Consider the following 12,335-nt stretch of genomic DNA (forward strand, 5'->3'; position numbering starts at 1 on the left):
AAACGGGGCGTGGCTCATTTGTTGATTGGTTGGTTTTATAAAAACAAAGAAACTGACGAAATGTTTTCATGTTTTTATGACATAAATTAAAGCATTTACTGATTAAATGTAACAAAAATAAATAATTAGAACAGCAGAACCACTGGAACCGGACCAGAACCAGCGGACCAGAACCACAGCTCTGCGGACTGGAACCGGACCAGAACCAGCGGACCAGAACCACAGCCTTCCAGACTGGAACCGGACCAGAACCAGAGCCTTCCGGACTGGAACCGGACCAGAACCAGAGCCTTCCGGACTGGAACCGGACCAGAACCAGAGCCTTCCGGACTGGAACTGGACCAGAACCAGCGGACCAGAACCACAGCTCTGCGAACTGGAACCGGACCAGAACCAGCGGACCAGAACCACAGCCTTGCGGACTGGAACCGGACCAGAACCACAGTCTTCCGGACTGGAACCGGACCAGAACCACAGTCTTCTGGACTGGAACCGGACCAGAACCACAGTCCTCTGGACTGGACTTCTCCACCTTCCTGTGATCTCCAGGCGTGTTTCCTGCGGGCAGGTGTGGTGCATCATGGGACATTTAGAAGCTGTTGCGTTCTCAGGTGGTTGCTGAACATATTTCAGGAGAAACAGCAGAGCGAGCTGAAGGCCACTGACGTCATGGTGGCCGTGGCTGAAGCATTACCTCATAAGTCAAACTTCAAAACATGCTTCATTATGTGATATTTTCTTCATTCTGTCTTTATTGGTCATTTGAAATCAAGAACATTTGAGTCAGAAGGTCCACATGGACCTTTGTGGTTCATCAAGAAGTCCATAAATGTCTCCTCAGGTCATAGACTAGATACCAGGTTCAAGCTGGTGTCAAATGATCTTAGTGTCTTCAAACGAAGTCATTCCTGATGGGGAGCAGCTGCTGGACCAGAGATCGAAGCTCCTTCAGCTCTGTCTGAATGGCCTGGAGCTCCTGTTGCAGGTTCTTGGGATCCTGGACCTGCTGGTTCTGTCTCTCTAGGCTCTCCTGGCCCTGGTTGCGATGTTTTTTTGGTCCTTGAAGCTTCTGTTCCTGAGGTGTCTGAGACTCTTGGATGGGGAGGACTTGAAGCTCATGGTTCTCCTGGACCTGAAGCGGTTGGTTCTGCAGGTGTTGTTCTGTTGGGAATCTGCCAGAGAGACTGGAGGTCAGACTTGCTGCTCAGTTTAGCACCAAGTCCTCCAGGAGAAGCGGCGCTAGCGCCGTTATCTCCGAGGAGCGCCCCCCACCTCCTACCCCTGCAGCCCGACACTCATCATCATGCTATTTATTCTGTGCCTCTCTGGCTGTGTTTATGTCTTCTCAGACAAGTGATGAAAGTCCCTCACTGGCCTGTTCTGTGTGTCCTGGCGTTCTCACCTTGAACTGCTGGCTGTCTCCAAGTCCCTCTGAAGGACCAGGAACTGGTCCAGAGTCTCCTGCAGGACAAGCCATCCCATCATGTCCCGGGAAGAGGGGCATGATGTAGGAAATGTACGGATACCCACCCTAACCTGTCCTGTGACGTGTCCAAACTCATGGTGGTAACAGGAGCTCACTGAAAGGTTATCGCAGGCCTCGCCCAGTGGAGAGCAGTGCTTGGAGATGTACTGGTTGTCATAGAAACGATGGAGGCGGGGCATGGAGTCTTCCACCTGCAGGATGACAGCGGCCTGCTGCATCACAGCGTTAGCCTGGGAGTTATCATGCACCCTGAAACCACCAACAAACCAATCAATCAATCAATCAACCAGCGAATTAATGAATCAATCATTTAATAGAAGTCAGACAATAGCTTCTATGGTGTTGGTCTAAATGTCGTTTCAGGTCATTGAGGTTACAGTCCGTAGGTTGAGACCAGTCCAGGTGTGACCTCTGACCTCTGGAAGGTGTCAGATAGTAGTGCAATCAGCAGGTTGATACATAAGATGGAGGACGCTGCCAGGAATGTTCCACACAGTAGAGGAGCCATGATGTTGTCCACAGTTACCATGGCAGCGTACTCGTACTCGTCCACCAGAGTGATCCGGTAGAGGCTGTAGAGTAGACCTGAGACAGACTGCATGCTGGGAACGGAGGGTATTCCTGAGAACACAACACAGTTTCAGCTGAACTCAGACCTTCACAAAGAAGACCCGCTGATGTTCTGACCTCCGAATATGATCCAGAAGCTGCAGGCGTAGGGGATGAAGATCTCAGCATACAGGAACAGGAAGCACATCACATCCCCGACGATGTTCCCCAGCATGACGATGAAGGGCCCCATTAACCTGCAGAGCAGCACGGCTCAGCATCAGCTGTGCTACACAGTAAACATGCTTCTTCTGACAGTCTGGACCAAGCAGAACCAATATGGACGCTGTTCTGGGACAGTCCTGGGGCAATTTGGGTGTCCTGCATGTGATAGACACTGGTCTACCTGATTCAAATGGCTCTTAAAGCTCCTCAGCAAGATCCTCAGAAATCTTGGAAGGATCCACTTCTCTGGACGTTCAGGACACCAGTGGCTAACTGGTTCAGAAGGCAGTGGATAACTAATGGTTCACTCGGTGGTGGCCAACTGGACTAGCTTGTTTTCTTGAACCTTGTGCCTCCATCCACCATGGCTCCAACTGGAGCTGCAGATGCTGGTGGCTTGCTGGAAGACTTCAACATGAGGAAGGAGAACTGTAGAACCGATCCCAGACAGAATGGTTCTGAAGCCGGTCTTCCAGTTGGACCAGAGTTTATCCCCCCTGGTCCTCAGCCTCCCTGATCTGCATGTTCTAGATGAGCCTCTGTTCCAGAACAGCTGATCCAAATGACTGCATGACCATCAGGTGCTGCAGACGCCTGATGGTCACCCAGAGATACAATCCAGGTTTCAGAAGGGAAACACCTGAGACATGGAGGACAGGGAGGAGAAACTCTGGGCTAGAGCTTTGTACCTGAAGGCTCGGACATGCTTCATGAGTCGCAGCCAGAGGAAGATGATGGACATGGAGAAGAGGCGCAGACTGAGAGTGTGCAGGAGGATGGATGGCTGCAACACGTCGGCCAAGTGAGTGCAGAAGGAAGCCGTCAGCAGAGAGTAGACCAGCCAATCAAAGATGTTCCTGAGAGCAGGTAGGAATACCTGAATGAATCCTACTGAGAGAAACCAGGTGTGTGTGTGTGTGTTGGTACCAGCGGTCCCGGCTGTAGTTGCCCCTCATTCTGTGGATCCTCCTAGTCTGATTCAGAAGATACTGTCTCTCCTGAAACAGACGCCACAGAGTCAGGACCGCTCCACTTAGAACAGCTTCTTCCTGTGATCAACCTGCGGATTCCGAGTGACATCACGTCTCCTACCTGAGGCCACATGGGATGTGAGCAGCACAGGTCGTCCTGGAAGCGGCGCTCCATCCACCTCCGTCGCAGGTGGAGCTTCCTCCTCGACAACACGATGTCCTGGATCTCCCTGAACACCTCCTCCAGGGTCAGCAGGAGCGCCAGCACCACCAGCAGAACACGCCACCAGTCCTAGATAGACAGGTGAGACCGCTTGACGCCACACAGGTGAGACTCAGACAGGTGGCAGGCACAGACAGCTCACCTGTGGAAAGGTGTAACGATCAGGTGAGTCTCGGCAGGCAGACATAGAAATGGCGACAGTCGTCCAACAAACATTGAGCAGGAAGTTGAGGACAAGGAGAAGCCACGCCCCCAACCTGCCACAAGCAGAGAGTCATGATGTCACACCCATCAGCCAATGAGAAGAGAGCACTGATCCAGGTAAACCAGTCAGTCTATCGGAAAGAGCTCACCTGCCATACAGTTTCCATTTGATCTCAATGAGCTTGAGAAAGACGGGATTCATGATGAGGTCCAGTTTCCCCTGCAGAACCACAACCTGCAGCTGATGACAACATCGGATGTTATTGAGACCTAGAACCAGATGTAAAACCAGAACCATCCAGAACCATCCAGAACCATCCCTTCTGGATGGCTTCCTCTGAGGATGGGCTGTGCAGGGAAACCCTCCCTCCCTAGTGACCTTCTCCGGATTCTTGTGCAGCACTTTATCAAGTCCAGAAGACTCCAAAGCTTCAGTCTACATTCAATCATTTAGCCTCTGATGGCGCTGAGCTACTGGATAGTAGCCACAGCAGTCCTGAGCCAGGCTGCCATGCACCCTGCTGGGCACTCTATCACCACCAGCTGACGAGGAGGGTGCCCAATGACAAAGGCGGACAAAGAGGGAATCGAACCCGCAAACTGAGGGATGAACTATTACCATCTGGCCACCATTTTGGGTCGAATCCCAGGTTATCTGTAATCTATAATCTCAGAGTCCGGTCTACTTACTGGGGTGGTTGGCTCACTGATTCCTGCACCTGCAACAGAGACGGACTTTAGTCTGATGGCCTGGGTCCCACCTGAAGGAGGGGGAGGCTCTGCTACCTGATGGGTCCCCAGGTGTGCCAGCCTCCTCTGGTTCCAGCAGGTTCAGGTAGAAGTACTCCTGTCTCGTCACTCTGTCCGTCACGTGGAACTGACGGAGCGCCTCCTGAGCCTGAACACAACACAAGTTACCTCAGCAACCCCAGACCAATCGATGCTCTGTGTCAAGGGGCACGCATTAGTTACCACATGACTCATCCGACCAATCAGAGCAGAGATGCACAGCTGTCCGTCAGAGTCCTTGACCCCAGCGTTCGCTCCAAGCTCCAGTAGAACCTGAGCTGCTTCACTGCGCTCTGGAAGAAGAGGAACTGATGATGTCACTCATGATGTCATTAGCTATCTATGATGTCATAATGTGATGTAATGATCACCCATGCTGGCTGCGAGCTGCAGCGGCGTCCGCTGCTTGTAGTCGGTGCAGCCGATGGCGGCGCCGGCGCGCAGCAGCAGCTTGATGGATCGGACTGCGTCGTTCTTGGCGGCATAGTGAAGAGGGGTCTGCTGGTCCAGAAGAGTCCGGGCACTCGGGTCGGCTGACAACAGAACACACAGAGCTGGTACCGGACCTTCAGCACCAGAACCCCCTCTACCTGGATCCGCCGACCTTCCCGGTCCAGCAGGAACTGGACCATGTCCTCATAGTCCAGGGCCGAGGCCACATGCAGCGCTGTGACTCCGAACCGATCCGAGCCCAGCGGATCCGATCCGCGGTCCAAGAAGAACCGCATCACATCTACGCTCCACGCTCTGGACACCTGAGGACACACACCTGGGTTCAGCTGCACAGCTCAGTACCCAGACAGGTAAACCAATCCACCAGGTGTGACCTCATGAAGGACAGTCTGTCCGTATCTGTCTGAGCAGTTTGGGTCGGCGCCGCTTGAGATCACCTCGTCCAGAAACTGGAGGTCCACCTGAACACAGAGACACAAGCGGAACACCTGGTCGGTCTCACCTGGTTGGTCTCACCTGGTCGGTCTCACCTGGTTGGTCTCACCTGGTCGGTCTCACCTGGTTGGTCTCACCTGGTCGGTGTCCTGGTTGCTGGCTGCCAGATGTCTGAAGTGGTCCAGCAGTTTTTTGTCCAGGTGCTGCTGGGGTTTGGCAGTCGTGTCTGTCTCATCTTCATCAGCCAGACCTGTGTACCTGGCCTCCAGGTGAACACCTGGACATGAGGACAGAAACGTCCACCAGCCGGTCCTCAGGCACGACAAGCCCAACTCACCTGACCTCACCTGTCAGCACGTTGCTTCGCTGCTTCCAGCGGCTCCGAGAATACGACCTCCACCGAGACTCGGACCGAGATGCCTCTGGACCCGGCTGGACCTGCAGAGATCAGAACCAGACCAGAACTAGACTGGAACCAGAACCAGAACCAGTCTAGATGGACTAACCTGCTGTTGGACCTGGGCGGTCCGGGTTCTGCCAGTCACCTCCATTCCGCCTGGTGGACCAGTCCAAGTCTCCTCCCGTCCTCCCAGTCGTTCCTCTGCTCGTCTTTGGGCCGAGGACCGCCGGGTCGGCTGGTTCTTATCAACGGCTCAAAGGTTTGGTCTTATCAGAGGGTGGAGGACGGACGCCAGGCGTCTCCGAGACGGAGACACTCAGGCTGAACTGGGAACATCCGGGGAGTTTGGGGTTGGACCGACTGTTCCTGCGTGTGCAGGATCTTTATCAGCATTCGGACATTTCTGAATGATTTTAATCGACTTTTCTGGAAATGTTTGTGGTTAAAGGGATCCACAATTAGCTGTAACAATCCACTTTATTTTGAAAAGATTCATCTTAGATGCAAAAACAATACAGTAATAATACTGCAGGTTATTTAGTTTTTTATCAATTTTAATAAAATATTGTCACAGGAATGTCGCCATGTTTTTCACACTGCAATGCATTCTGGGTAAATAATGTGTAGTCCAACTGCCTGGCTCCTCCAGCCAAAACAGTGATGAGCAACTTCATTAGCCTTAATTTGAACCGGAGCTCATGGAAGAGGAAGAGCAGCACACAGAGGAAGAGCAGCACACAGAGGAAGAGGAGGAGCAGCACACAGAGGAAGAGGAGAGCAGCACACAGAGGAAGAGGAGGAGCAGCACACAGAGGAAGAGCAGCACACAGAGGAAGAGGAGGAGCAGCACACAGAGGAAGAGGAAGAGCAGCACACAGAGGAAGAGGAGGAGCAGCACACAGAGGAAGAGGAGGAGCAGCACACAGAGGAAGAGGAGGAGCAGCACACAGAGGAAGAGGAGGAGCAGCACACAGAGGAAGAGGAGGAGCAGCACACAGAGGAAGAGGAAGAGCAGCACACAGAGGAAGAGGAGGAGCAGCACACAGAGGAAGAGGAAGAGCAGCACAAAGAGGAAGAGGAGAGCAACACACAGAGGAAGAGGAAGAGCAGCACACAGAGGAAGAGCAGCACACAGAGGAAGAGGAAGAGCAGCACACAGAGGAAGAGGAGGAGCAGCACACAGAGGAAGAGCAGCACACAGAGGAAGAGGAAGAGCAGCACAAAGAGGAAGAGGAGGAGCAGCACACAGAGGAGGAGCAGTGGATGAGACTCACCTCTGGTCACTGTGTGAACCGGAAGTACTTTGTACTCCGAGTCCAGTTGGGCAGCAGCAGCTCAGCGTCTGAACTTGGTTCGGTGTCTTAGTGGTTTCACGGTACCGGGCTTCTAGCGCGATTAGCATTTCCAGCAGTAACGGCTGTTAGCATTTTTTTATTTATTTATTTCGAAAAGACAAGAAAAAAATAAAACAAAATAAAATAGAATGAAACAAACGTAAGAAATAAAAATGTAAAACAAATTATTCTGCCCATGTGACAAGCAAATTTAATATTTTCTGTTTGAAAAGCAGCAGAAGATATAACTTATAATCTCCTACCCCTTTCCTACTCGTCAATTTATAATCAATTAACTCTCAGAACATCAAAAAGAGACAACTTGTTTCCATTTTACATGATGATTATGTACGATTATTTAAATACAATTTATATCAATTACCATTATATCATTTCCAGCAGTAATGGCTCCGTTAGCATTTGTTAGCATTTCCAGTAGTAATAGCTCCGTTAGCATTTGTTAGCATTTCCAGCAGTAATAGCTCCGTTAGCATTTGTTAGCATTTCCAGCAGTAATGGCTCCGTTAGCATTTCTGTTAGCATTTCCAGTAGTAATAGCTCCGTTAGCATTTCTGTTAGCATTTCCAGCAGTAATAGCTCCGTTAGCATTTGTTAGCATTTCCAGCAGTAGTGGCTCCGTTAGCATTTGTTAGCATTTCCAGCAGTAGTGGCTCCGTTAGCATTTCTGTTAGCAGCCTCGTCACTCAGGTGGATCAAACTTCCAAAAACTACTAAATGCAATATTGTCACAACGTTTTGATCAAACTCATGTTTAGTAACAGGAGAATCAATGAAACCATATTTAATCGCCATGTTTTAATTATTAAAATGATTTGTCTAATCCTGGTTTATGTTGAAGGTCAGTGGTTGTGTTGGGTTTTATTTTATATCATAGAGGATTTGACAATAAAGACGTTTGATGTTTTAGTGTCTTGGGAGAGCAGTGCATGCTGGGAGATTCGCTTTTTCTTGGATTTCTAATTGGCTCTGGTCCCTTATATTTGGCTACATGTTGAATTTTAGTTCTGCAACAGGATTAAATCTGCTGTGAAAAACTGATATATCTCTGCTAATCAAACTACAAATAAAGTGGAACTTTGCAGAATGTGAGAAATTGGGAGGTGGAGGGTTAATTATTATCTAAGAATAATTTTATTGTGAGGATAATCTCAAAATATTCCCAGATGTCAGAGATTTTCCTCTTTCTGGCTCCATTTCAGACAATCAAGTTTATTTGTGTAGCAGATTTCAGCAACAATGCAGTTTAAAGAGATTCACATAATAAAATCACAAAAATATAAAGTCATAAAAACAACATGATCTACAACTGAGGAAACCAGAAACAGACATTACATTTTGATGATCATCATCAATATGTTGGTCAATGTTCCTTTTATTTTGGCCACTGAAGGCAAATATTCTCCTGATGCGAGACCAAAAGGACAACAACCCATGATGCAGCGCGGCTCATAGTGCTTTTATTTTGAAAACCGACACGCAAAATGAAGCAGTCACGTGACCCAGGTGATGCGAGGCCTCGTTTGTTGCCAGTCACGTGGTTTTCATCAAGATGACACGAGCCTCGAAGCGGGGCCTCATTGGACACGCCCCCTTTTTACTCGGTACCTGGAAGCCTGGATCCAGACGGACCATCAGTACCAGATACACGGTGCTGCAGCTTGATAGGTAAATGTGATTATATATGTCAACTAACATTAAGATAAATAATGAATATTCATTTCACTTTCAAAAGAATTCTATAAAATTCACATGTGGTCACATGGTGCTCCCATTTTCCACATGTGATAAAGTTATTTTTTTGTGAGGATTTGAGTTTTCTTTGTGTTTATTTTAGGTTTATGTGTCTATTGAGTGGGGTTGGCGCAGTTGGTAGAGCTGCTGCCTTGCAGCAAGAAGGTTCTGGGTTCGATTCCCGGTCTTTCTGCATGGAGTCTCCATGTTCTCCCTGCATGGTGGGTTTTCTCCAGGTACTCCGGTTTCCTCCCACAGTCCAGAAACATGACTGTCAGGTTAATAGGCCTCTCCAAATTGCCCCTAGGTGTGAGTGAGTGAGTGCATGGTTGTGTGTCCTGCGACAGACAGGTGACCTGTCCAGGTGACCCCCCCCCCCCCCTCACCTGGAACGATAGCTGGAGAGGCAGCAGCACCTCCTGACCCCACTAGGACAAGGGTGTAAGAAAATGGATGGATGTCTATTGAGTCTCCGTTGTCCTGCCTACCCCTTGATTGTTTCCAGCTGTGTCTCATTTCCCTGATTAGCTCTTCTCCACCCAACCAGCTAAAGTGTACTCTCAATGGCAGGGTAATGACAACAGAGCAGACCCACCCAGGCTGGAGATTGGACAATACTGGAAAGGCCTATGGGAAAGGGAGGCACATCCCGCAACAACACAGTGGCTAATCTATCTACGAGAGGACCACAGCAGCCTCCCTGAACAAGCCCCAGTTACTGTCACTGTGGCAGATGATGGTTACCAGGGCCTGCATGATCCATGCCTACTGGCTAAGGAAACTCACTGCCCTGCATGAGCGACTGGCAGCTCAACTGAACCAGCTGCTACAACCAACTCCTTGTAGACCACACAGTCGCCCAAGACTGCAAAACCTGACACACCAATGCTTAGAGATGTACAGCATCAACAGGACTTAAGAGCCTTCATTGCAAACTCCTCTACATGGATGACATCAAGCTGTACGCCAAGAGCGAGCGAGACATCGACTCACTGATCCACACCACCAGGATCTACAGCACTGACATTGGGATGTCATTCGGACTAGAGAAGTGTGGTCGGATGGTTACAAAGAGAGGGAAGGTCGCCCACACAGAAGGGGTCTCACTCCCAGAAGGAACAATAGCAGACATAGAGCACAGCTACAAGTACCTGGGAATACCACAAGCAAATAGCAACCTCGATGAGGTCACAAGGAAAGGAGCCACAGCCAAATACCTCCAACGAATAAGGCAAGTCCTGAGAAGCGAACTCAATGGCAAGAACAAGATCCGTGCAATAAACAGCTATGCCTTACCAGTAATCAGATACCCTGCCGGAATAATTAGCTGGCCAATGGAAGAGATGAAGGCCACGGATGTTAAGACTAGGAAGCTACTAACATGCATGGAGGGTTCCACCCCAAATCCAGCACCCTGAGACTGAACATGAGCCGTAAGGAAGGAGGCAGAGGACTAGTGAGTGTGGAGCACTGTCCAGGATGAAACATCCAAGATCCATAAATACATCAAGGACAAAACCTCAACGGACGATGTGCTCAGCGAATGTCTCAGGCAATGGGGAACAGAAGACAAGGTGCTGGAAGTACCATCATGGGAGGACAAGCCCCTACATGGGATGTACCACCGACAAATAACTGAAGTGGCTGATGTCAGGAAAACCTACCAATGGCAGGAGAAAGCTGGACTCAAGGACAGCACAGAGGCTCTCATCCTGGCCGCCCAGGAACAGGCCCTAAACACCAGAGAGGCTCAGATCTACCACACCAGACAAGACCCAAGGTGTCGGTGGTGCAGGAGGCCCCTGAGACAGTCCAGCACATAATAGCAGGGTGCAAGATGCTGGCAGGGAAAGCGTACATGGAACGACATAACCAAGTGGCGGGCATAGTGTACAGGAACATCTGTGCAGGATATGGACTGGAAGCCCCGAGATCAAAGTGGGGAACACCCCCAAAAGTGGTGGAGAATGACCGAGCTAAGATCCTGTGGGACTTCAGATCCAGACAGACAAGATGGTAATGGCGAACCAACCGGACATTGTGGTGGTGGATAAAGAACAGAGGAAAGCCGTTGTGGTGGATGAAATACCAGGGCCTCAGGGAGGAACTGGAAAAGACCTGGAAGGTGATGACCACAGTGGTGCCTGTGGTCATCGGGGCCCTCGGGGCAGACAGTCACCCCCAAACTGGAGCAGTGGCTACAACAGATCCCAGGTCACTATCAGCATATGATAGTGACCCATTTCAGGGCATCTCAGTCCAGAAATGTGCAGTTCTAGGCACAGCAAAGGTCCTGGAGGAGAACCTCAAGCTCCCCATTTAAATTGATATCTTTTTAAAATGTTGTGTAATTTAAAAAATCTTGTGGTAAATGGACTGAACTTATAAAGCGCTTTATCCGATCATTTTGACCACTCAAAGTGCTTTACACTAGAGCCACATTCACCCATTTGCACTCACACATTTATACGCAGCTCAGGGTTGAGTGCCTTGCCCAGGGGCACATCGACACGTGGCAGGAGGAAGTGGGAATTGAACCTGCAACCTTCTGATTACAAGACGACCACCCTACCCACAGAGCCACAGTCGCCCCAACATTGTGAGATGTTTTCAAGCTCCCCTCCACCCACTAGAAGAATCTGCATTTCCTGTCGTTGGACAGTTGAGGACAGAAAAAGCGTATGGTTGATTCTTCCTTCCTCTCTGTTTTTAATGGATACGTGAACTTGAAGACTTGGCTTTTTTCCAACAACAGGTAAGAACATTTTTACTTGATTTGACTCTAAGGTGTATGGAAAATGTGCATTGATAGTGACGTACCAGTGAGCTTTTCCTTAGAAAGGTCATTTTATTTATGTAGCACATTTTCAGCAACAAGGTAATTCAAAGTGCTTGATAAAAGCAAAACCTAAAACATGGCAGGTTTTACGGTTTTAAGCTAAAACCTGCCATGAAACAGAAATCAAAGGAATCCTGTCAAACATAAAGTTAATTATCTTGGTATCTCCATCATGAAAGAAGACCGAAGGTCACATGAACATTTAACCCCTCGTTGCTTTAATAATCCAAAGGAAATGTGGTTACAGAGAGATTTACCCACCAGCTGCAGGTCTTTCCAGTTTGGCAGATGCTGGTTCAGCACTTGAGGTTTCCAGTGAGATCAGTTCAGAAGTAGATCAAATTTTATTTGGAAGAGAAAAGTTTGTCTTATTAGGAAAAATGTAATGATAAACAAGTTGAGCTCTGGTGGATTTAATGTATTAGATTTTCAAACTGAGTTCATCCTTTAGAATTTAGTGGATCAAAAGGAACATAAATAACCGCAGGTTCCTTTTTAGCGCTTATTGCCTTTATTTTGTTAGTTGACTTCCGGTTTATGAATTTAAAGCTTTTATTTTGATGAGCTTCCGCCGTTGGTGTTGTGCAGCGGCAGCTTGGCAGCAGAAGGAACGGAAGATGAGCGCAACCTTTAAAATGCTCCTTATTAGCGGAACAAGGTTCGTTTATTTTGTAA

At 49.0% G+C, this 12,335-nt stretch overlaps 1 protein-coding gene across 3 annotated transcripts; it reads right to left on the bottom strand.

Annotated features, from left to right (window-relative positions):
• Nucleotides 1–60: 60 nt before the first annotated feature.
• LOC103477441 (uncharacterized) lies at nt 61–7,779 on the bottom strand. Of its 3 annotated transcripts, none has more exons than XM_017308809.2 (19): nt 5,842–7,779; nt 5,683–5,773; nt 5,473–5,612; nt 5,275–5,361; nt 5,052–5,202; nt 4,819–4,980; nt 4,631–4,740; nt 4,445–4,556; nt 4,349–4,377; nt 3,808–3,899; nt 3,597–3,711; nt 3,353–3,523; nt 3,188–3,258; nt 2,950–3,117; nt 2,174–2,292; nt 1,903–2,107; nt 1,537–1,735; nt 1,403–1,461; nt 61–1,172 (listed from the first exon to the last, which is right to left on the bottom strand). In XM_017308809.2, the coding sequence occupies exons 1-19, from the start codon at nt 5,884–5,886 to the stop codon at nt 893–895; spliced, it is 2,406 nt and encodes an 801-aa protein (XP_017164298.1). In that variant the 5' UTR covers nt 5,887–7,779; the 3' UTR covers nt 61–892. The 3 variants fall into 3 exon arrangements, with proteins under 3 accessions (XP_017164298.1, XP_017164297.1, XP_081472267.1); XM_017308808.2 differs by having other exon boundaries at nt 1,531–1,735; nt 5,842–7,778; XM_081616141.1 differs by having other exon boundaries at nt 1,403–1,735.
• Between the last annotated feature and the right edge of the window lie 4,556 nt (nt 7,780–12,335).

This window comes from Poecilia reticulata, chromosome 15, assembly GCF_904066995.2.
Source record: "Poecilia reticulata chromosome 15, P_reticulata-male-v2, whole genome shotgun sequence".
NCBI classification, from domain to species: domain Eukaryota; kingdom Metazoa; phylum Chordata; class Actinopteri; order Cyprinodontiformes; family Poeciliidae; genus Poecilia; species Poecilia reticulata.

What these genes read in the sequence shown, in the direction of transcription:
- LOC103477441 (XM_081616141.1), bottom strand. Translation starts at nt 5,886, where the DNA reads ATGGAGGTGACTGGCAGAACCCGGACCGCCCAGGTCCAACAGCAG. An exon ending in GCGAAGCAACGTGCTGACAG is followed by an intron (nt 5,613 to 5,682) that starts GTGAGGTCAGGT and finishes CCTCATGTCCAG; the next exon opens with GTGTTCACCTGGAGGCCAGG. An exon ending in GCAGCTCGCAGCCAGCATGG is followed by an intron (nt 4,741 to 4,818) that starts GTGATCATTACA and finishes CTCTTCTTCCAG; the next exon opens with AGCGCAGTGAAGCAGCTCAG.